We start from the raw sequence: 25,069 nt of genomic DNA, 5'->3' as shown, positions 1-25,069 counted from the left end.
AGATATTAGGAGTGTCTCAAGACCCCGCGATTAAAACGTGACAAGATTTCTCTTTCAGAAAAAAATGTCTCCTGGGACTAGGCCTAGGGCTAGATGTTCATCACACAATAAATGAAAATGAACTCCGGCCTCAGTATATTGACATGTGCATGTTTTCCTCGTCTTTTGCCTCCGAACAGGCAGGAAGAGAGTCACACTGTGCATTGGTTTCAGCACCTTGGTGCGTTTGAGCCATAGAACAACAGCATGAACAGAGGGAGCCCTTTTGTCACTCATACAGTCTCTTGGTCTCGATGGGTGGAGGCTGGGCCGTTAGCGGAAGAGTGTAATGTAGTAGAAATTAGATGAGTAGACGGCAATATATTATCATATATGTTTTATTAGACTTTTCTGAAAAGTAAAGTTGAAATACCGCCTTGTCTCGTAGACCCAATCACGTGTCTCGTCTCGTTAACTGAGCGGCTAGTGACACACCTACAACAAATTAATTGTAATAATACATAACGTTGTGAGGTTTTTTTTTTAGAAAAAAATGTGATTAATTCAACAACTCGCAATGTGAGAATAAGAATCTTGAGGAAAATGTCTGAAGACTATAAAATTGGCTAAAGTTTTATTTTTAAATTATATTTTTTCAATAAAAAAGTTGCATCATGAGAAAAATGTTATGTTTCGCAACAGTTACGTTTTAGGGTTTTTTTTTTTGTTACAAAGTCAAAAGTCAGAATATCAAGAAAAAAATTGTATAAGAATAAACATTTTTAAAAAGTTGAAATATGTGAAAAAGTCAAATTAAAGTACAAGTATTTTCACGAGAATAAATTAAGAAAATAAAGTCACGCTGTTACAACAGAAGTCGTAATGTTACTAGAACAGTCATCCTGTTAGGAGTATAAAGTCATCCTTTTTTTAAGCATTATGTTTTATTTTTTAACACATTTTTTTTTACATGAAAGATAGTCCGTGAGGGCCGGGTAGCTCTTCATTGACAGGAGCCAATCGTGAGCTATGAAAAAACTCACGCCGAACACTAAAATCATCACCCAACAACTTAACACTCAAAAGGGAGGTAAGAAATATACAAGTACCAATACGAGAATAAAGATGCTATTTTAATGGTTTCTCATCATGCATTTCTTCCCAGCAAAGCATTTCATTGACCATGGCTGCCGGGGCACTGCAATGATTCATTCAGTTGCCTCTGTCCACCAGACCTCTAAACTCGTACTGATACTACCTTTTGAGTGTTAAGTTGCTGTGTGATGATTTTAGCATTCTTCCTAAGATTTCAGTGAGTCAGGCTGACCTTCTCATCGTGTGTTCACTTATAGATCATGATTGGCTCCTGCCAAAGAAAGAGCTCCTGTTTCCTCATTGAGTCGCGAGAGGCACAATATTTTAACAATTTGCCGTAGTTCTGAAGTAAAAAAGATGTCACGAGATTAGAACATGTCCATACTTGGCCGCACCGCTGTATAAGCCACAGGGTTTAAAGTTTAAGAAAGAAGTAGCGGCTTATACACGGGAAATTACGGTGGTAAATGAAAGTCAGAATATTACAGGAAAAAATTTTATAGCTGTTTGATAGTACTTTACAGTAATGACAATCCTGAAATTTGTTAAATAAATAAAAAGTTGTCATGTTATGAGAATGAAGGCCTCTTTTTTGAGAAAGAAGCTGTAAATTCTATGAGCATAAAAGCGTAACATTATGGGAACAGAAATGATGTGATGATTTCTATTTAGCAACCATGTTGGGCTGATTAAACAAGATGCTTGAGGATAATAAAAATAAAAAGACCATGACTTGAGAGCATAAACTGTTAAAAAAAACTAAGGTCTTCATTAGATTTTAGCTTGGGTTTGATGGAGCATTCAAGGATGGAGGGAGGGGGTGGTAACTCCTCCACGGCAGTGCTGCATCTGTGCGCCAGCTGCAGTTCGCAATGCACGTCGAGCACGAGCACATGAAACTGATTGGGGTCACTGGAGGGTCTAATTCAATACACAGCTGATGGAGTGACAGCGGGGATGGGGGTGGGGAGGGGGTGTTAGGGTGAATGCTATCAGAACATAAACAAGCCTACAGTGACATGTGTAACCTCACAAGTGCCACTTAACACTGTGAGGATGCAATGAATGAATATTTTTCTCTACTTAGAAATGGTTTATTGGACAAGGAAGATTACAAATCACATCCCATGATGGTGAACATGAAACATCTGATTAGAGATGAAATATCAACTGTAACAAAATAGCCAGGAGGCACAACACTACATGGAAAATAGAGTTCAAATGATAGCAGTGTTAGGAAAATAAATACACATAAAAAGAGGTTAAATGTGATGGTTGTTGACAGTAGGTCTTCATTATAAATACAGCTCTTGCGCTGTTGGACTGTTGGACAGGAAGTGGGCGTGTCCTGATTCTGTCATGCACGTCTGACTTTTTGAAGGCAAGCGTTTGACCAAGGCACTCAACATTTACAATTAACGTACAAGGTTACAGTAGAAACCAACTTGTTTGGCCCTCATCGCCCCTCAGTACCTTTCGAATTAGAACATACACTTAAAGCTGCTTAAAAATAGCTCTTAGCTACCCTAGCCCTAACCAGATACCCCTTAACCCTGCCAGGTGTTGAGTAAACTATGTCCTAAGATCAAATAAAGTACATACAGTATGTGTGACAAAGCTGTGACAATGTGATGAATGGTCCCAACATCCACCTGCTTAAAGATCAATAGAAACCAGCGTCCCCAGCTTTCAGCTCCTTCGTCCTAACTGGACTTTTTAGGCCTTCTCCAGTGACTTGTAGTACTCCTTCAGCACGGCCCAGGCCTTTGGCGCCATGAAACCGTCCGGAGGGTTGGCCCCCTCGCGAGCCAACTTGCGCATGCGTGTTCCCGAGATGAAGTCGTAATCTTGATGGCTGCGGTGAGAACATAAACATGGAGGTCACTTTGGGTTTCAATGCGAGCAGAAGAGAAAATGATATAATACATTGCCGTATTGATATTCTGCCAACAGCAGTACAGTTCAAGCCTGTATATATACTGTATACATTGAAGCTCCAGAGCACAACACAAGTCATTTATGGATACATTTCTCATAGAACACGTCTCTTTTAATAAACTAAATAACCTTATTTTACTTATGTTAAAAGTTCTGCTCCTGTGAAAGCAACAATAATAACTAAGCTGTGTTGTGGTCTTAATATTAAGATGGAAAAATGGCTAATACTTTGGCTTTTATTTGTCATCATTTTTTATATTTTATGGGAGTGCTCCGATAGATCGGCCACAGATCGGCCGATTTTCATGAAAAACAATGGTATTGGCATATGCCGATACTTGCTTTTAAACGCCAATCCCCTTCGCCAATCAGCTCCGCCCCCATTGCGGCAACCAGCCTATAACGACCATCTCCCGCCCACTTTCCCTTCACAAAGCCACAACAAGCATGTCTGCCGTGTGAGACATCCTGTCGTTGTGAGAATGATTTAAGTTTTGCACCCTGCACAACACGTCTTAAAAAGCTTTAGTTTGGTGCAGCATTTGGGGGGCGGCCACTTGGCACGGTGTGGTGAGTTTTCGCAGCTTCCGATGTGATCGTCAGCTGTCATCGATCGTAGCCCCAACAGTGGTTGGATTCGCCGGACATGGCGGTGGAGGAAACCGGGTTTGCCGACTGCCTGGCGTCCTGCTGGATGATCTTGCATCCAAAGTCTCCTTAAAGAAGGCACCTGAAGTTTCACTAGTGATTTTGAAAAAGTATGTCAAATATGTCACTGTCTAAATTTTATGGTTCCCTTTTCATATGATATAGCCCAGCGGTCACCAACGTGGTGCCCGCGGGCACAAGGGATCCCCCCACGACCACGAGGTGACTGCAAGCCTGCTTTTCATTCATGTTTTCAGTTAATATGTGAACACGAGAAAGAAATGCATTATGAAATACAAAATGTGAGTTGTGGATACCAGCATTTTGTTAATGTTCTGGTAAAACAAACATTTACTTTGTTTTGGTTGAAATAAGATTTGAAAAATGTTTTTTAAGGTTTTTTGTTTAAAAACGTCCACTTAATCTATGTGATCGGTATCTGTATCGTCCGATTTCACTAATGGATTAGTGGTATCTGCAGCATAAAAACCTGATTGGAGCATCCCTAATATTCTATTACTTTACTAAAGTTGTATTACTGTATTGTATGCACTTTGTGTGTTCACTGTACAGTGTGAGTGACTTAGGAGTTCATTTAGTTCAAATTTGTGTACAAGCTCTGGCTTACACCAAAACTCAACTTACATCGCAGTCTAGCAACAGAACTTGAACGCATCCTGAGGACAACCTGTAATTACTATGGTGACACCTCGGAGACACTGTTTCAGAGGCGAGGCCGCTGCATGCGGATCTAACAAAGAAAACACCTGCAAGGAGTGAGTCTGTTGACGACTCAGCAGAGGCTGGTTTAAAAAACAACAACAAAAAAGAGCAGGCATACACAGCGTGGCAGGGCTGCAAGTGCGGACAAACGCGCCTCCAAACTCCTCCATCCCTCCCCTTTATGGTTGTTGTTTGCCAAGGGTGTTCACTGCAGGTAAAAATGATGTTAAATGTTCATTCATTGTTTTTTTTGTAAAACTGTGCATGTTAAAAAGTCATTAACAGACCTCTTGGTATAGATTTTTTGTGCCACATGAGTGCAGTGACCGTAAAAAAAAGGGATTGCCCTCCAAGCATAATCTCCTCTTCTCCCCGTCCCTCTCTGCAAAATCCAATAACAAACCCTCCCCTCTCTGGTTGTTGTTTGTGAAAAGTTAAATCAAGTAAAAGTGTTGTTAAATGTTCACTTGTCCATTCATTTGTCAATTGTAATTATTTTTACATTAAAATGTGTGGATGTCTGGAACAAATTAATTGGATTTAGTGCATACTGTACATTGCACACAATTGTTACTGTGTGACACTTTAATGACAGCAGGCTGAGCACACGCGCTCAGGTGTGGCTAAACAGGCGTTTGAGGACAAACAAGGCGAGACAAAGATGCTAAAATTAAAAATGGCTGTTGTGTTTAGGGTATACTCATACACATCCCTCCTCGTCCTTCTCCTGCGCTCTGGCCAGTTTGCTTGTACTACCACTTCTATATTAATGTATCACTGAAATTTCTCTAACTTTGTGGATCCCACTACAACCCTCCCCTCACTGGTTGTTGTTTGCAAAGAGTTAAACCAAGGTAAAAGTGATGTTAAATGTTCTCTTTTCCATTCATTTGAATTTGTAATTCTATTTGCGTTAAAATGTGTGGGTGTCTGAAATGGATTAATTGGATTTACATTATTCTCTATGGAAAAACTTGTCTTGCTTAGAGTCCGTTTTGGTTTGAGTCAGACCTTCTGGAACGGATTAATGACACTAACCAAGGCACCACTGTATATGACACGTCTTTATTTGAGCGAGTGTGCCACAGAGATGAATTTTCTAGATTATTTTGAAGTCTACTGAGTTCTTCTCTAAAATGTGATTTTTGTCATAAGTAACAAGGCTCTAAGAGAGTATGATAATCCAGATTCCCTTAGCATACATCATGCAGCGTCTTGACTAATGAACCTTATTGCAGTGACATAATTTAAAAAAGATTCACACTATACTTCTAGCATGTAGCGCCTGTAGGCACAGCTATTTGTCGTCAGATTGTTGCTTATTTTGAGTCGATATCAGTTCTTATTTTGAACAACTGGCATGCGGTGGTTGGTGGTTTGTCATTCTGCTGATGCCATGACGCAAAACATGACACACACACAAAGGATCTCATAATGTGACCCATACGGAGCCATAAGCCCACAGCCACATTGTTTGAGGGACATTTATATTCGGTGTTATATTAGAAGCAGAAGTGGCTCTTGACACACTGCAGTCCACTGATTAGTCGTTAAGAGAGTAGACATTTCAGTACGTATATCATGCAGTGTGTTGACTAATGAAGCTTATTGATGTGACCTGATTGTGTGACAGCAGTAAGGCACCGCTATTTGTGTACAGGTCTAGGCACATTGTTTGAGGGACATTAGTATTCAAATTCAAAGCAGGTTGCTGTGAACGGAACCATGACTTCTTAAAAAGTGACTGTCAGCTTGTAATTGCAGACTGAACATGTTCTATGCAGACTTGTGCTCTGAATGTTCCTTTTTTGAAATTTCATCAACAACGGATAGAAAAAAGAAACAACAACCCCATCCACCCCAGTCCAGCTCCACAACACCCAAAGAGACAAAAATCCACACAGACACACTAATAAACTACCCAAAAATACAAACAAAACCAATTATAACAACAATTACAATAATAATGATAATAACAATCACAACAAGAATAATAAATAATAAACTATAATAATAATAAACTTTTTTTCTATCAAAGCATCAAACCTAGAGTAACAAGCAAAAAAAAAAAAAAGAGAGAAAAATACTCCATAAAAATTATAACAGTCTTACGATCCTCGTCATTACTACAACCACCCACAAACCCACCACCATCAATAATAACAACAGTCCCAACGGTTTACACTTGCATTGCATCTCACTGCAGCCATCATTCATTCATTTATATTTGAAAATCATACAATTCCACTTACATAAGGAAGAAAACTTAGGGGGTATTCTGCGAAGAGAGTTTAGTGGGTTAGCGAGCTGTGTTGAGTGGAAAGCCAGACTCGCGTGTTCAGCGAAGGTACCTCTCTTTTAAAGCAGCTCTGTCACCATGGTAACTTAGGCTAAGCTCATAGCCTGGTCGGGACCAGGTTATGTCCAGGCTTTCAGCTTAAAATGGGCTATGAAAGTGCCACTGTTTCACTGTTTAACTCAGGGGTCACCAACGTTTTTCCTTGTGAGAGCTACTTTTACAAAATGAAAATGGCCAAGAGCTACTCATGTTTGTAATATTTATTTTCAGAGCTTATTTTAAACACAAACAAAGCAAATATGCTTGTTTTACCAGAATGAACAAAATGCTGGTGTCCACAACTCACATTTTGTATTTCAGAATACATTTCTTTCTACTGTTCTTTCATTATTAACTGAAAACCTGAATGAAAAGCAGGCTTGCAGGCACCTCATGTGGTCGTGGGGGGCTACCTGGTGCACACGGGCACCACGTTGGTGACCCCTGGTTTAACTAATTCCGAGATGGCGTCACCATTTATTGAGAACTTACGAGGTTCCTGAGGGGACATGAATAATAATTTTAAAAAAAATTAATTTCAAAAGAGCATTCCCTGATTATATTATCAATCTATAAGCGAGATAATTTTCAACGGAGGGAATAAGCTAGATATGCTCAAGCGAGCACCAAAAATGAAATATGATAAATTAAAATATGAAATATTAATAATTAATGTTAGCAGATGTAAATGTCACAGGAGTCCTTGCGAGTACCCCACCCGTTAGTCTTCTTTTATTACAATATTTGCTGGAGGAATAAACACTCTGAGGCATCAATCAACTGCACTAAAACAATTGTTTTAATATAAAAAGGAAAAACATGTTAAAAGTCGTTACAAAACACGTCACACGCAAAACACTGTCATCTAGTGGTCACAACGAGATACAGCAGATTAAAATATTTCATGAAACTATAACATCAAAAACGGAAGTTGTTGATCCAGTGTATTTTTTTTTTTTTTTTTATAAATTGGATATGTTGTTGAGTGTTGATAAATGAAAAGACTAGTAGGGTATAGTTTTTAATAATTATCTGTGTCAACTTGCGCATTCACAGCAGTCCTCCCTCGCTGTATTGGCGGCGACTATTGCTTTTAGCAGTCATAATCTTTTGGGAACTCCTCATAACGCTCCATAATAATTACTTACTCATTTTTTTGTCAAATACGCTGGGTGCTATCGCTTCACTTTTGAGCGGAAGTAGAATAATATGACGTCAAATGCCTCCTTTCATGTGAACACGCACTTAGCACAAAGCAGAAAACCGGATTTGACAAAGTAAGTTGATAAGCACTGACGCGGGACCAGTTAAGCATGATTGATGGTTGTCGAGTTGCATCTTGAGCACAAAGCCTGGGTTTGTTGAGCCACTTTCGCCATTTACCCCCTTCCATTTTAAGTCTATTTAATAGTTAAAATAAATTCATATCATGGATCCCATACTTCTAAAGACTCTGACTCACTATTATCTAATGTAAATGCAGTTCTTTCTAATGATGATACGTCCATAGCATGTGTATACCAATCATTGTGAGCTGGACTATCAGCATCTAGCCATTTTGTTGGTGTTATAATTGCATAGTGATAAACATGCATTCTTATTCTTTGATGACACGTTGCTAAATTGATGCAGATCTCTAAGAATACAGGTTTGTGGTGTCACTGGGATGTCTGCCCAAACTGAGAGGGTGTAAAATACAATCTATTTAGAATTTTATTTGACACAGCCTATTTTTTAAATGTCTAAAGGGCTGCTTGGCATTTTTCCCAAATATCACTCCATGATACAGTATATCATTTTCTAAAATAACCTAATCAGTAATCAATTTGTTAATACATATATTATTTGCATTCCTAGTATGAGGTCGAATTTATTATTCCATGAAACCTTTTAATGACATTTTTCTTAATCACATCTTCATTAAAAAGTGTATCCTCCAGTTTGTGTTTGGTACAAGTCATACTTTCAAAGGATACACTTTTTTTTGTATTGCATTTTAAAAATGTTACTTCTCAGTATCGGTATATTATATTCATCATTAAGCCATTTAATAAAATTAGCTCCAAATCCAAATTTCTGCAATGTACAAAACGTAAATGATCAATTTAGGCAGTCAAAGCCTTCTTCGCATCAACAGTCAGTACAAACTGCTGCAGAATGAGGAAGACCTTTGGCATGGTGTGTAACATGAAATACACTATGTAGGAGGAGACAAATCATCACTAAATATTTGATAAAATTCTGCAATATAACTGTCTGGACCAGGCGATTTATTTTTACAAAATAAATCTATAGTTTTTTTGAATTTCATCTCTTTTTATAGGTTCCTCTTGTGCTTTTTTGGCAGCCTCTACTAATGATGGAAGTTGAATTTCATTCAGATACTGTATGTCTGCATGACTTCTATGCCACTATCACGCTCACGTTTATATTCATTTTCATAAAAAATTCTAAACATTTCATTCATTTGCTCTGGTTCGGCAGAAATATCACCATCTGGAAGCCAAATATTAGATCTAAGATTCCTAGTCATCTGCTTATTTAACGTTAAAGCAAGGAGCTTTCCAGTTTGTTTGTTGTGTTCATAAAATTAAAATTTTGCTCCATTCAGTTTATAGTCAACCTTATATTCTATTATATTATTATATTCCATTCTTTGCTTACAAAGTTTGATCCATGTATGCTGATTATATTTTTTTTGACAATTAGTCCTGCAATTGTTTGATTTCATTCAATAATTTATTTGCCTCAGCACGTTGCTTTTTATTCTCTAAACTTGCCATCCTAATACGTTTTCCTCTTATACAACACTTAAGTGTTTCCCATATGGTGGAAATGTCAGAGACTGAATCATAATTATTTCTACATCAGAAATAAATCTTGTCATTCGTAATTTACTTTCATCACTTTCTAATTGAGAAATATTAATTTTCCATTGTCTACTATTTACTGGCAAAAGACTTACATCAATTTAAATTGGACCATGATCAGAAATAATTATTGGGTGAATTTTTTACGTTTTCTACAATTGCCTTAGGCACAAAAAACATATCAAATCTGGAAAAGGACTGATTGTTAGAATGAAGAGTAAAATCCCTCTCATCTGGATTTAATGTACTCCAAATTTCTACCAGGTTTAAAGTTTGCATCACTTTCAAAACAGAAAAAAAAATGATTTCTTAGGTCTAACATTCTTACCAGTATTATCAATATTAGGATGTATTAAATTTAGATCCCCACCCATAATAATAACAGAGTGAACATAATCTGCCAATTTAAAGGCTTTATCGTCATTTGGTGCATATAAATTTACAAATGTAACATTGTTACCTATCAAACAATATACATATATTTACCCGCTGGATCTAAAACTATACTATTTATAAAAAAATAAAACAAAATTGCAGCACCAGCTCCTTTTGACGGCATTCGAGAGCCAGTTGTTTCCCCAACCCATCCCTTTTTAAAATATTTTAAATTCTCAGTCTTCAAAAGTGTTTCGCGTAAAAAGGCAACATCGGTAGAGAGATTGTTTAAATCATTTAGAATTGTTCTTTGTTTCACTTGTTCATTTACATTCCAAGAGAGAATTCTCAAACCCTTTCTATGCATTGTAGTAACTTATATTGTTTGAATTAATAGATTTTCTCCCTTGTGCTTAACACATACAAAACAGAATGAAAAAAACTAAGAAAAACATTTTAAATGCGTCTTCTCATTACATGTTTCTATAGTGTTTTCCTCTCCTCCCAGCCCCTTTGCTGCCCTCCACCCACTATCTTTTACCCACCAAAACAAATAATTAAATAACAAACCAAACATACTGAGGAAAAAATAGGAAAGGAAAAATACACTAATACACACAAAAAAAGACAAAAAAAGGAGAAAGACAGGTAAAAAGAAATAAAAGAACCAGAAATAAAAAAATATTTAAAAAAATCACCAATCAAGCAGTAGCAAAGAAAAATCAATAACTAAGAAAAAACCTGGCCAGTAATACCATCCCAAAAGCAATTTGGGACTGTATTTGACTGAAATTAAAAGTTAAAAATAAAATCATAGTTTGACATCATACTAGACTTCAAGCATTATTTGTCTGATGTCTTGAGTGAGTTTTACATTTACATTTCGGATTTCAGCAGTTTGCTGTTTGAAGTGATTTACCTGTGCCCTTAGCGTAGCATTTTCCTGCTTTAGCACATCCACAAGTGCCGTTTGAAAGTCTAGTGACTGTTTCAGCTCTTCCACATCATCTGACAGTTTCTTCAATAAGTCTAAACTTTGTAGTTGCACTTTCATTTTTGTGATGGAGCTTCAAATTTCATTTAGATCCTTTGTAATGCCGTCAGACTCACTGGAGTCGCTTAGCTGTCGTCGCCCACACTTCTTCTCGTGTTAGGATGCCATGTTGTGATAGCACAAATCAATATATGAATGTAAATTTTATGAGATTCTTCTGTGAGGGATTCCAGTTTTGATCGTGGTTTTAGCGGTTTAACCAATACTTTGGGATGAATTTGGCCAAGCACGAGTCTCACAGACCTCCCATGTGCACTGAATGTTCCTGATCAAAAGCCGTGGTCATTATCAACATTCCCCGACCAGCTAGCAGAGTTAGAGTTAGCTAGAGTTGTAACACTGGATGCTGCAGGTTATGTCTCATTGTGTCTCGACAAACATTACTTGCGTGACCTTAGTAAGCATTTGCTCGCTTTAACTGAGAGCACGTTTCTGGAGATTAGGAGCAACTTTGTTAATGTTTGTGTACAGCACAGTACTTACTTTTTGGGCTCGTAGAAGTCCATCGCTCTTTTGAGCTTGTTGTAAGCGGCGACTTTGAAGGGAAGAATCTCCAAGGTGATGAGGCCTGGAGCCATGGTGAGGACTTTGGCCCCGTGGGTGGGCTCGTACAGGTCCTTCCCTGTGTCAGGATGCGGCATGCCGGCGGGGTCACGGCCCACAATGTAGAAGTTGGCACCGGCCACCATTCGAGCCCTGCAGTGCCACTGAACCTGCCGAGGGAGAGACAAATTAAAAAACGACACCCACACAAGACTAATAATTCAGAGAGTGAGCAGAACACTAACCTCCGTCGGGCCGGCGTACATCATGGGCGAGGGAAAGATGGCGACGATGGTAGAGTCTGGATTCAGGACGCCCTCCTCTAGCACGGCGGCATGCTGCTTCATTCGCCAGGGTAGGGGCACGTCGTCGTCTTTGGTCCAGCCCCCCAGTGGGTGCAGCAACAGGACGGGTCGGCGGTATCCCCGCTCGGTTAGACGCTTGTGGGTGTCCTGCATCAGTAGAGCATGGCCGTTGTGTACTGGGTTGCGCAGCTGGAAGGCAAACACGGCATCTGTGGAGGCAAAAGTAGATTGGTTGAATCTTTGATTATATGAGTGGGATTTTTCTGTGTTGGTCTTCTGTATAAACGGCAGAAACAGGCGTGATGTAGCCCAGTGTGTCCCCTTAGTTTGCAGCTTTGGGAGGAGGCGGGAAGTAGAGGGTCGGCAAAGGTGCAAGTGGACAGCATAGCCGAGTCACAGAATGACTGTAATGTGATTGTTATTCACTGTCACCTTTTATAAAAGAAATCAAAAGAAAATAATCCACAACGTCAAAATCCGCAGCATGCCCCTAGCATAAATGAAAGGGGAAACTCTGAAGCCTGTTCGCAAGATGCTGACTTCTATCCCTTGTTGTGTTGAAAGCAACTGTCTCTGACAAGCATTTTAAACACACCAGACACTGAAGTATCGTAACACATCTAAATATATGATGGTGGGACACCGTGGTGCTGTGTGAAAGGACAGCATTGTCCCATCTTCCATGAGTTTTGTGTGAAAAGCAAAGGTGACTTAATGCCAGCTGTGGCAAATTTGCTGGCTCACTGGTATTTACAACTGCTGTGTCAGGTGTCTCTGACACACCTGCATTCTTTTCTTTAAACTTCTGCTTGAGCTCGGTGGGTGTCAGTCGGTACTGGTCCAGTCCGTCGTCCCAGTATATCCGGTCCAGCACCTGCAGGTCGCCGCCGACCAGCCAGTCGCCGCTTTCCATCACCATCTGAAATATTGGATCCGCAAGGGTCAGGGCAGTGGACACAAATTCAAAGATAATCCAGACTAGAGACAACCGTAAAAGCTGCACGGTGCTGGAGCGGTGCCAAGCTGAGGTCTAATAAAGTCCAGACTTATCGAGTCCGAAGTAGTGGGCACACTGCTGTTTAAATCAAATTCTCTGGCGTTGTTAAATAGTCAAGGCAACCCTAGCGTGACGACTCCCGACTTGGCCGCAACCTTAAACTAAATGGATCCACAATAAAACACTTTGAAGAGATTTCTCCCGTCTTGAGCTTCATAAAAAATGTCACCTAGGAGTTATAGCCTATGTCTGCTGCTGAGAGTCTGTCAGAAAATTTCTGCAGACTTTTACTGCAGAAACTGAACTTCCCCACTGTGGGAATTAACTTCTTCTACAAGTAAAAAACAGGAAGAAGTCAAGGCTCAACACAAAAGGGAACATTTTCAGAGGTGTGTTTGAAGATTGTGCCTACATGAAACCATCATTAGTTCAGGGTTTCCGCTACATGTAATGGATCGTGCTGGGGTGCCACGGCTCAGTAAATGCCGCCACACCTTGGATTTTTTAAAATGTGAAAACAATGTTAGGTAATACAGTGTATGGATGGACATACAGGGAGAGCAGAATTATTAGGCAAGTTGTATTTTTGAGGATTAATTTTATTATAGAACAACAACCATGTTCTTATTGAACCCAAAAGATGCATTAATATCAAAGCTGAATATTTTTGGAAGTTGGAGTGGGGCTTTTTTAGTTTTAGCTATTTTAGAAGGATACCTGTGTGTGCAGGTGACTATTACTGTGCATAATTATTAGGCAACTTCCTTTCCTTTGGCAAAATGGGTCAGAAGAGGGACTTGACAGGCTCCGAAAAGTCAAAAATAGTGATATATCTTGCAGAGGGATGCAGCACTCTTAAAATTGCCAAGCTTCTGAAGCGTGATCATCGAACAATCAAGTGTTTCACTCAAAATAGTCAACAGGGTCGCAAGAAGCGTGTGGAAAAACCAAGGCGCAAAATAACTGCCCATGAACTGAGAAAAGCCAAGCATGCAGCTGCCAAGATGCCACTTGCCACCAGCTTTGCCATATTTCAGAGCTGCAACATTACTGGAGTGCCCAAAAGCACAAAGTGTGCAATAGAGTCCAAGGTAGAGAATAGAGACATGGCCAAGGTAAGAAAGGCTGGAAAAACGACCACCACTGAACCAGACACACAAGCTGAAACGTCAAGACTGGGCCAAGAAATATCTCAAGACTGATTTTTCTAAGGCTTTATGGACTGATGAAATGAGAGTGAGTCTTGATGGCCCTGATGGATGGGCCCGTGGCTTGATCGGTAAAGGGCAGAGAGCTCCAGACGCCAGCAAGGTGGAGGTGGGGTATTGGAATGGGCTGGTTTTATCAAAGATGAGCTTGTGGGGCATTTTCGGGTCGAGGATGGAGTCAAGCTCAATTCCCAGTCCTACTGCCAGTTTCTGGAAGACACCTTCTTCAAGCAGTGGTTCAGGAAGAAGTCCGCATCCTTCAAGAAATACATGATTTTCATGCAGGACAATGCTCCATCACAAGCATCCAAGTACTCCACAGCGTGGCTGGCAAGGAAGGGTCTAAAACAAGAAAAACTAATGACATGGCCTCCTTGTTCACCTGATCTGAACCCCATAGAGAACCTGTGGTCCCTCATCAAATGTGAGATTTACAAGGCGGGAAAACAGTACACCTCTCTGAACAGTGTCTGGGAGGCTGTGGTTGCTGCTGCACGCAATGTTGATCGTGAACAGATAAAAACACTGACAGAATCCATGGATGGCAGGCTTTTGATTGTCCTTGCAAAGAAAGGTGGCTATATTTGTCACTGATTCGTTTTTGTTTTGTTTTTGAATGTCAGAAATGTATATTTGTGAATGTTGAGCTGTGAAAATAAATAATTGAAATGGGTATATAGTTGTTTTTTGTTAAGTTGCCTAATAATTATGCACACTAATAGTTGCCTGCACACACAGATATCCTTCTAAAATAGCTAAAACTAAAAAAGCCCCACTCCAACTTTCAAAAATATTCAGCTTTGATATTAATGGGTCTTTTGGGTTCATTAAGAACATGGTTGTTGTTCTATAACAAAATGAATCCTCAAAAATACAACTTGCCTAATAATTCTGCACTCCCTGTATATGCTATATCAGGGGTTCCCCAATCGCAAAGGTAGTGTTGGTCGCGTGTCACCTTCATCATTCCTGTCACGTCGTAGATGTCATATGACATCCGTCTTCTGACATTAAGCCCCCTCCTGATTTGCTCCTGTGTCGCAGCGGAGGCATAAAAAAAGCGTGGAGAACAGATGTCGGCAGGCACACACGGATAATGGCAACTTTGGTCTTTATTATTCTGATTACGGATAAACTAACTCAGCGGTAAGATGCTTATATCTATAACAAAAGTTATCCATTCACTTGTAGCGACTACTTTGGTAGAAAAAAAAAAGTAAATTGTTTCATGGCTGCGGTTTGCGTCATGAACTCTACTATAGAAATGTGTTTTCTCGAAGGTTAATTGGTTAAACTACTATTTTACCATGAATTGGAAATGTGCCCATTGCTGAAAGCTTTTTAATATGTTGCCTTGACTACGGTTGCATTGTCTTTTGCATAATCCTTTTCATTTCTCGTATAAGTTTATGTACACAGCTATTGAGGAATTATGTGTAATTATCTTTATTGCCATATTGTTTTGAATTGTGTATTACTGAACAATATCAACTATTTTGATGACCTGTAAAGTTTTAAACTGCGAATGTGAAACAATAATCCTTAGTATTTACTATAGCAGTTGCAAAGTTTACCGCTTAGATTTTATATATGCTATTTGTTTTATAGTAAGAGATAGGTCAATTTGATTGTGTGCACCTCTGATATACATTTACAATGTACATAAATACTCATATTTATAAATAAAACAAACACACATATATATATATATATATATATATATATATATATATATATATACAGTATTATCTATGTTTATAGTTGGAGGTAGATCTTTGGGACGAAGTACCCCACAGGCTGAAAAAGTGTGAGCACCCCTGTGCTATGTAGATACAGTACATGTATAGCCTATTAGTTACATGTTGACCACACTTAATAAATATGAAATAAAATAGCGGTCAGATATCGTAAAAACGTTTCACTACACTTCATTTTGAAAGAGCATGCACCAGAATCGCCTGTGCCCTGTTGGCACTTGACAGATAAGGAGTGGAAGAAAAGGCAGAGAGAAAGGTATTTAAAGTTCATTTATGCATTTGTTGTTCAAACCTGTGGAAACAAACTTTAATGTTGACATTATTACCGACAGTAAATTAAAATATTTTTTTTAATTCCTGCCACAGCGACGCAGCAGCGGCACGACACAACGGCGGCATGCCGCCTCCCATGCAGCCCACGACCACAGCTCAAAAAAATCCTAGGGGAAACTCTGTTATTCACTTGATTTGTTTCCCTGCCTGCTAATTAATTCCCTCCCGTGTAAAGCTCATCTGTGGACGAGTCAAGGAAAGCGTTTAACATCCTTATCCTGTGCAGAGATCGACTGCTCTGTTTATTTTGGAGAAGGGGGGACCGTCTGCATTCATGAATCACTGCGCACGTGTGCTATGTTGATTCATCGCAGGGGGCGGGTTCAAACGCGTGGAGGGCTTAGGCAAATAAACAAGCACTGCGCCAGGTTTTCAGAGCAAGAGGGCTCCTGTCTGACTGGCCAACAGGTAAACAGGAAAGTGGCTTAAAGTGCACGTAATACAGAGCAGGTTGTTCCTGTCAGGAAAGGCTACGGATGAAGAAAAAGTTTGAGGTGTGTTGAGAGACTGTCTCCGGTGTGCGTGTTAAGCACATACTGTACATTGCACACAATCGTTACTGAGTGACACTTTAATGAAAGCAGGCTGAGCACACACACCCAGGTGTGGCTAAATAGGTGTCTGAGGACAAACAAGGTGAGACAAAGATGCTAAAATTAAAAATGGCTGCTGTGTTTCGGGCACACGTCCCTCCTCGTCCCTCTCCTGGCTCCCGCTGTCCTGCATGCACACTGTGTTTTTGTGCTCTGGCCCATTTGCTTGTCCCACCACTTCTATATTGCTGTATCACTGAAATTTACCTGACTTTGTGGATTATTTCCAGTCTTATTTTGAGTTCATCTGATTCCAGTAAGTCACCAAGTCTTAGTTCCACTTAGTTTGAAACTAAGTTTTTGATCATTTATAGGAGTGCAACACAAGAAACGTCATAACACGAGGACTGCCTGTATCTCTATTTTGCAAGCGTTCGCTAAATGCTGAGACTGTCAACTCGACGACCCGCGTGGCTCTTAAGGTTTAGGGGGTGAGGTTTACTAATGTATGACCACACAGCCACACTGGCTGTTATCTGTTACACATGCCTGCCATGGTTTTGACTTTAGGCTTATTTCATGTCTCTGCATTTAATGTCGATTATGAAATGTCTTATCTTTAAGAACTGGGCATAACTTACCATTACAGTCATTCTATGAAATGGCTATGTGGCTGGCGTGCATCCATGTGCCGTTCCTTGACCCACCTATTCTAGTTGTGTCAAAGGAGGGGACATGCGGCATGCTTGGCTATGGATCAGAGTGTGTGTACACCCCAAACATAACACCTTCCAAACCAGACTGGACACAAACCGGATCAGAGATCAAAACTCCAGGAAAGCTCAACCCAGCTCATCTGTGTTCAGTCTTTCCATTAGCAAAGTGAAGACGCCACACTGGATCTGCGTTTTATCAGTGCTGATTCTAGGGAGGTGCAGAGGGAGACCAGTCTGCACTGTTTGAGCATTTGGATTTTGGATGACAGCTTTAGGTGCAAAAATATTTTTTTCCCCACGTTTTAACAGCACACTTGCCCATCATGGCAAATAGTGAGTGAAGGCGTCAAACTGTGCTCCTTTCAAACCAAGTCCAACCTGGGAGTTACCCTGTTGTGTCAGTTAAGATTGAGCAGCACCACCTGTGTTGCTAAGGCCATGTCCAAACAAACACGGCCTTTTTTAATTTACAGAAACGTATATTTTTCATTGCCTTTTGTCCACAACGAAGCGTCTTTCTCAGGGCCTGCTTTTTTCCACCTTTTTGCTTTTTTTTTCCGATCATCAATTCGAGCTAGTATCCAGGCACTGACCTTGATGTAGGGATGGTTCTTGCAGGTGGTGCCCCACTGGCGAGCACAGCGCTCCTCCTTGCGGTGCTCGTAGAACTCAGGGTTGCGAAGTATGGCCACCCGCTTGCCTTCGTAGACCAGCGACACGGCCGTCACATCGTCCAAGCGTTCTTTATCCTCTGAAGCCACCGGCAACACCACCGGCACCGACAGGTTAATGACACCACCTGTAGCCAAGGTAGGAATGCAGATTGATTATAAAACACCCCAAGGCTGGGTGCTCATGTATGAGCAATGGTGTCAGAACCAGCCAGGTCCACCTCCAACTGGATTTTAGGTGTCAACTGTGGCCAAAAATGCTCACTTGGGCTTCTCGCAAACAGATTTCTCATCTATTGATTCTGAAGGTTTCGTGGCATTAGGTGGTGACCCGGTGGACCCTCGTTTTGTCCCAATGCGCTGACCAAGCAGCTGCTTCAAATTAAAACTCCCACAAGCCAGCGAGGCAGACACAAATTGGACTTAGTTTATTTTCACAGTAAAGTTCACAGGGGCCTTGTATAGCTTTGATGGAAGTTGTCAGAGAGGAATTCGTTTCACAACAGTTCACTGGCATGCTGAACTAGATGTCAATCTAGGATTCTAGACACCTCATTTACATATTTCTGTGGTATAATATCAGTCACATGCACAATTGTTCTGTGCGCTGAACTCTTATCTCTGGCTCTGTATGCATTTATGCTTTTCTTCCCCTCCTTCAGTGACAGATGTTGTCTAAGCTTGCCAAGATCTGAAAATGATATACCATCTATGCTAATTCTCAAAAAAAAAGTATTTTTTTATTTAACTGCCTGTGTGTATTTTTTATTGAACTGTCTGTGTGTATAACAAAACGTTTGGCGCGACAACACACGCAGTTCAGGAATTGGAAAAATGTCAAACAGGGAATAGAAGAAAATAGACTTTTGTACTTGGAACGTTCATGAAGCTTGATAAGTTGCTGTAATTGCACTCAAAACAAAATGTGATTCTGTTTTTTTTGCCAAAATAAAGTTCAGTACAAACTGTCCTTACTGTTGCAAGACCACCGCTCTAAAAAAAAAAAAAATGTAAATCAACTTTTCAGCCACAATGTTATAACTTTAGTGATGACTGTGCAGTTTGTGGCAAGAAGTTAGTACTTTTTTTTAGTCAGGACACACTCAATGTTCTAAATATAAATAATGTCAATAATCACAAGTACTCACAAATAGGCTGAGGGTTATGTAAAATTGAATGGCCTCTACTTTGTGCGATGAAAAAGTGACTAAAGGGTGCTTGAGCTGACCATTTTGTGAGATCTCGACTCCACCTAGTGGCTATTCTGGTGTACACCAAGAACTTTTGTCCTTTCCTCTACCAAAACATATTTGGCTTATGTTACCGTCTAGTAGACAGTCGAAGTGGAGACATTGAAGATACTCCCGCTCCCTCATGAAGCCGTTGAGTGGAGTGGCCCAGCCTTCAGCCAGAACCTGTACCCACTGCAAGTCCACCTGACGGTCACATCATCACCATCAACAACTTTGTTGGATGGATAGATGGATGATAGAACAATTAGATGTACCTTCCCAATCTGAAGAGTGGGCAGCGTCTCTGCATCAGCCTTGGCCAGGTCCAGTTGGTTCTCCTGAACATACAACTCTTTTACCTCATAGGTGGCATCAACAGGCACGATGTCCTGCAAAAGCGAGGCAAAAGATTGCTCAATGACGTGTGTCCTCATAAAACGGTGGTAACGTTCACATACTGTACCTTCTCCTGAAGCAGGTCAACCAGCTGCTGGATGCACTCGTTCACACTGCACATGTCTGTCTTCAGCACGAGCTCGGGGGCCTCCGGTTTCTCATATTCCGAGTCAATGCCGGTGAAACCTGCACAAACAACCTTTCATGCTCACATTCATACCTATGAGTTGACAATTAAACTAACATGCATTTTAATACCAAATTGAAGAGGAAAGTTTAATGATCACGATAAAGCAGTAGCCGAAGTACAAAAATACATACAACCAACGATAAAGCCTAATTTTGGAGGGAATCCTCACTCACAGTGACAGGTTTTCACCGTTGCGCCGTGCAGGAATTGGAACACCAATATAAATGAAGTGTTCAAGATTAAACGCTTAATGCACAAGGTAATCACTTTATTACTTACTTACAGGTGTATTTGGTCATCTAATGCACAAATAGCAATGAACAACTTCATGCTCTGTCTCCTTTCTGCTCCATTCTCCTTACGCCCTGAGGAGTTCAGGCGCACTCGTAATTGTGAGTGTTATACACTAATTGTTTTTCATTTTTATTCACGTACCCCCATTACAAGTGGTGTAGGCCTTACATGAAAAGTCCAAATTTTAAGAGAATGAGGTTATTTTCCAGGTTATAAAGTCGTAATATTAGAAATGCACTGCACACTGTCACATAGAAAAACACCCTACCTCTGATTTCGCCTGCTCTGGCTCTCTTGTAGAGGCCCTTCACGTCCCTCTGTTCACACACATCCAGCGGGGCGTCCACAAACACCTCAAAGAAAGGCAGCCCTGCGGCCTCGTGGATCTTTCTGGCATTCAGACGATCCTGCAGGGTGAGGGACAGTCAGCAAAAATATTGGGAGTGTGCTTGAAGAACTTCAACAATCATAATGCCAATGTGATGTCAAGTTATTACTTGATCTATATCCAGAAATTACTCATGAATTGTGCAATTTTGTCAAAAATGTACTCCTGTACCTATATTTCAATGCCACTTTTCTTAATGTCCCCAATTTAATTACGTTCATAAATTTTTATCTTATTTTTATCTTTATTAGTAATATTTGTATTCCTACCTTTTCCTTATTGATATCCCCCCCCCAACACTTTGCCTGCTTTTCACACAGAAAGTGAACTAAATGCAAATGACAAATTGTAAGCAAACAAACTTTTGTAAGTATCAACATGTAAAAGATCTAGTAACAATGAAGCATTAGTAAAAGACATGGCCAAGGGATAGGAATAAATAAGCGCCGCTTCCTCCTACTCCTTTCCAGACATGTTGAATTGTGCAGATGTTTTTTTCCCTTCCTCCTCTTTTCTTCTTCTGTGAATTTCGCCCAATTTTTTTTTTACCACTATCGCAAGGAGCTCCTCCTGGATGATATGTAAAATGGCGACGCATTGAGCTAGAAGACATTTATAGCAGCTGTATTTTAATAATAATGAAAAAAAACGATACACAGCAAGAGCATATCGAGAATCAATCGTAGGGTTAAATATCGGGATATATCGATATTTGGTCACACCCCTAATCTATACTCACCCTGCCGTAGGGCGAGATGAAGCTGGCGAGACAGACGAGGCCGGCGTCAGCAAAAAGCCTTGCCACTTCGGCAATGCGGCGAATGTTTTCTTCTCGGTCCTCTGGGCTGAATCCCAGGTTCTTGTTCAAGCCCTGGCGGATGTTGTCGCCATCTAGGGTGTAGCAGGGGATCCCGTGGCAGACCAGGTACTCCTCTAGAGCCATGCTCACTGTGGTCTTTCCCGCACCAGACAGACCTTAAAACAGCGGACAACATCTTGCTGTTAAACAATAAGATGCAGAAATATGGGGATGTAAGTCAAAGCTACCACGTCCAAACTTACCAGTGAGCCAAACTGTGCATCCGCGGAAGCCCCCTCTGGTGCCCACCACCTGCCCGCGCTTGTTCCTGCTAACGTGGTGCGCTTGATAGGTGACATTAGTGGCACGTTGCATCCCCTGTAATCATTTCGATTTGGATTAATTTGAATAAACTACATTAGCATGAGAAAGGCTACATTCACAGAACTTCACACTGCAGGGAATGATGCCCAATTTGGATTGTTTTTTAAAATCCAATCTTATGTGTTTGTTCACATGACAAAAAAATGCTACTTGTAAATGTGACAGCGATGCATCTGGAAAGTGACGGGCAAACATGCGCAAAACATAACGTCACACACAATGCTGTGTGTTTAGGAATGTAAATATCGCCCGAGTTTGTCCTCTCCTTTGCGCATTTGTTGCAATTGCGACATCTGCTCCGAGGTCATCCCCATTACTGTATCATCACTGGCCTGAGGAGTTTTTACATCTGTCACATTTGAAAGGTATACACACACATTTGTCTTCACATATGCACTGGTCATGCCCAGAATAAAAGATACCACGGTATTGATTAGGTGTGCATCTATCAATTTTTATATTGCTTCTCAATTTCTTTTGCAGCCGATATCTACAGTGACGAACAGGGCAAGGTCCTAATGCTCCAACCACAAAAATGATCTATAACCAAAAATACACAATCCCCAAAAACAACTGCATGAGAGAAATGCTACCAGGGGCACTAGACATGAGGGATGCTAAGAAGAAAGTTGTAAAAATGAAAACAATGAAAAATGAAACGTTTCGTTGTTTTTGTTAGATTTGGTTGTAATATTTCACAGTATTATTAAGCAACCAATTGTGAATGAATGAAAAATCTACCTTTTCATTCCATAAACTTTCCTCTGGGCATCCATCACACGGACCGGTACCAGTCCGCGTGCCGGTGGTTGGGTACCCCTGGTATAAACGCTACTTAGCCACTAACAGGACCCATCTAAATCAAGGTACCAGTCTAGCTAAGCAGCGACAGACTAGCTATGCTAACCCACTATGTGTATTAGGTTTGTGTGCCGTTCGATTGCGCCCGGCTGGCTGCTTGCATGGATAAATGGCTGTGGATTGTCGCAACTTGACCAGAGAAGCTCACCCAGTTCTCGGTCGCGTTGTTAAGCTTCTGCTTCTTGTGCGAGTTCCCGTACGTCTCCATGTTGTCCGCCGCTCAGCTGCTTTTAAAGCCGATAAATCGTGGGTGTACCGTCCAGGTATCACCGACGAAGAGACGACCATCAACAGGAACCGGGAAGAGCCACGTAGCAGGGGAAGAGGTGACGTACTTCCGCAGTGGGCGGGGCTTCGAGTCGATACCGTTGATTTTTTTTCTGACCCAGTACTGACTTAAAGTCAGGCTATCTAAGATCTAAGATCCATAGTTAATGAGTCTCTGCCTATCTTCACAACAGCCCAAATTAAGAAGTCAGATGTACCTTCCATTATTATAAGTTCAAACGCTAAGGATTTGTACGGTTTGGATACAAATTTTACAAAGAGGCATAAAAATTCCTTGATATGCCCAGTCTGACAATTAGTCATCTTTTTGTTCCTGCAGCATGGAAAGTGGTTACAATTACTCAAATCTGGTAACAAAGCACATGTTATGAATTATAGACTCTTATATAAAAAAACATATTGAAAAATGGGTCATGAAGCCAGGGTCACCACCAGGAATTCTATTGGAATTTGATTGTTTGTCTCATTCTTCAGAAATACAATATTCTTAGTTTTGAGAGTTTTAGAAAATTTTAACTAGCCTGCTCAATACAGATGGCTTTAAATGGACTCGCTCCACCATTTTTAAAGTCTAAATGCTCTTAAATGTTGACTTACAGTATTTCTTCAAGGTGCATATCTCTAGGTTAAAGAAGAGAGGGAAATCCACCATGGGTGGAAAAGTAACAAGAGCCTCTACCAGAGGTAACTGTATAAATACCTTATAGACACAGCAACATTTAGTCAAAGGTACAGAAACTTGGAAAATCTCTGTTGAGACCAGGGATGGACTGGGACAAAAAAGTGTAGTGGTGTAGTGGTAGTGGTCCAGACTGGCCCACTACAATCTGCGCGCATATACTGTGCCAGCTCACCCCATTGATGTGCATAAAAACACACAAGTCCTTAATACTTGTAAAACCACTATACTAAACAATATCCCTCTACTGTATATTCTGGAGCTGTGAATACATAAATGAGAGTGAAACAATTTATGGGTGGGCTCACTGGGCTGCTGGGGTCTCTGGTGAGATCATGTCCACAGGAGATCACAAATCTGGGCATGAAAAGCAGAGGAATAATGTGAAATAGTTCTGAACAAGATTAAATGCAAAAAAAAAGTCTGCATGCAATCAGAACTTGACTGGTTGATTAAAGTATCAAAAACAACAATATAACCATCTGATTTTATTTGATTATTGTAACAGTAGTGTTTTAGTCATTGTAACTATCAAGGACCATAAACACTGACTGAAAAAATATGTAAAGCATAGAAATTGCCAGTAACTTTAATTTCAAAGTGGCCCCCTACATCTTTCATTTTTTCTATATGTGGCCTCGGTGGAAACAGTTTGGACACTCCTGCTTGAGGATACCTCCTAGTTCTGACCCACATGTGGTCTCAGCTCCCCTGGTGTGGTTCATCTAAGGCCCACATAGTGAAGGAGAAGACCCTATAGTGACCTACACGTGCCCCCCTCCCTTGGTCTACCCCTTTTCTAGCCCAAATCCTGTGGTCTAAGGCGCCCAGGTCCATACCACTTGTAAATTAAAGGCCCTCAGGGCCCGGGTCTGCCACACCTCTTGTCTAGGGCCACCTGGCTGCTAGACCGAGTACCCCTCCCCAGTTGCAACGCACCTATTGTCCAAGTCCCCCTTAGGTCTGCTCCACATGTGGTCTCAGCCTTCCTGGGTGCACCTTACTTCTGGTTGCCACCCCACCTCTGGTTGGAGGCCCCTCCCAAGATGCACCCTACCCAGGGGCAAAATATAGGGGGGGGAGGTTCCAAGGGCCAGAAAATAGAGGTGACAACAGCTGTCCAGGGGGACCCAAATATGATTTTTTTATGGGGCCCAGAGTTTCTGGCAGCGCCACTGACCCCACATATGGTCCAAAGCTCCCCTAGGTCTGGCCCACATGTGGTCTTAGCCTCCCCCGGTCCACCCTACCTCTGGCCCACCCCATCCCATGAAACTGCTATGTGAGTCAAAGCATAATTGTATGTGTAAAAGCAGAACAGTTGTTGAATCCGAGCTGTTTTAAGTTGTGCCGATTGAAATGGTTGGAGAGTGAGTGATGAGTAATGCCAACCACATACACCAGAGGGCGCGCTTGATCCGTCCATCCTACATCTTGCACCCTCCTAGAAGTAGGAGAGCAAGTGCAGTCACAAA

At 40.9% G+C, this 25,069-nt stretch overlaps 1 protein-coding gene across 1 annotated transcript; it reads right to left on the bottom strand.

The window, feature by feature from the left end:
• Positions 1–2,146: 2,146 nt before the first annotated feature.
• On the bottom strand, positions 2,147–22,948 carry papss1 (3'-phosphoadenosine 5'-phosphosulfate synthase 1). The gene is made up of 12 exons (XM_054779912.1): positions 22,776–22,948; positions 21,646–21,760; positions 21,323–21,558; positions 20,464–20,602; positions 19,779–19,897; positions 19,591–19,704; positions 19,408–19,519; positions 18,006–18,211; positions 12,652–12,787; positions 11,809–12,077; positions 11,504–11,733; positions 2,147–2,929 (listed from the first exon to the last, which is right to left on the bottom strand). Exons 1-12 carry the CDS (start codon positions 22,833–22,835, stop codon positions 2,791–2,793), a joined length of 1,875 nt encoding a protein of 624 aa, XP_054635887.1. The 5' UTR covers positions 22,836–22,948; the 3' UTR covers positions 2,147–2,790.
• Between the last annotated feature and the right edge of the window lie 2,121 nt (positions 22,949–25,069).

Source organism: Dunckerocampus dactyliophorus, chromosome 6, assembly GCF_027744805.1.
Source record: "Dunckerocampus dactyliophorus isolate RoL2022-P2 chromosome 6, RoL_Ddac_1.1, whole genome shotgun sequence".
NCBI classification, from domain to species: Eukaryota; Metazoa; Chordata; class Actinopteri; order Syngnathiformes; family Syngnathidae; genus Dunckerocampus; species Dunckerocampus dactyliophorus.
This window is presented reverse-complemented; position numbering and strand designations above follow the sequence as displayed.

Bases quoted from the DNA above. Each gene is read 5' to 3' on its own strand.
- papss1 (XM_054779912.1), bottom strand. From the start codon at position 22,835: ATGGAGACGTACGGGAACTCGCACAAGAAGCAGAAGCTTAACAACGCG. The intron at 19,898-20,463 runs GTAGGGTGTTTT...TTGTTTGTGCAG, and splicing joins CAGAGCAGGCGAAATCAGAG to GTTTCACCGGCATTGACTCG. The intron at 2,930-11,503 runs GTAAGTACTGTG...TTCTCACCGCAG, and splicing joins GACTTCTACGAGCCCAAAAA to CCATCAAGATTACGACTTCA.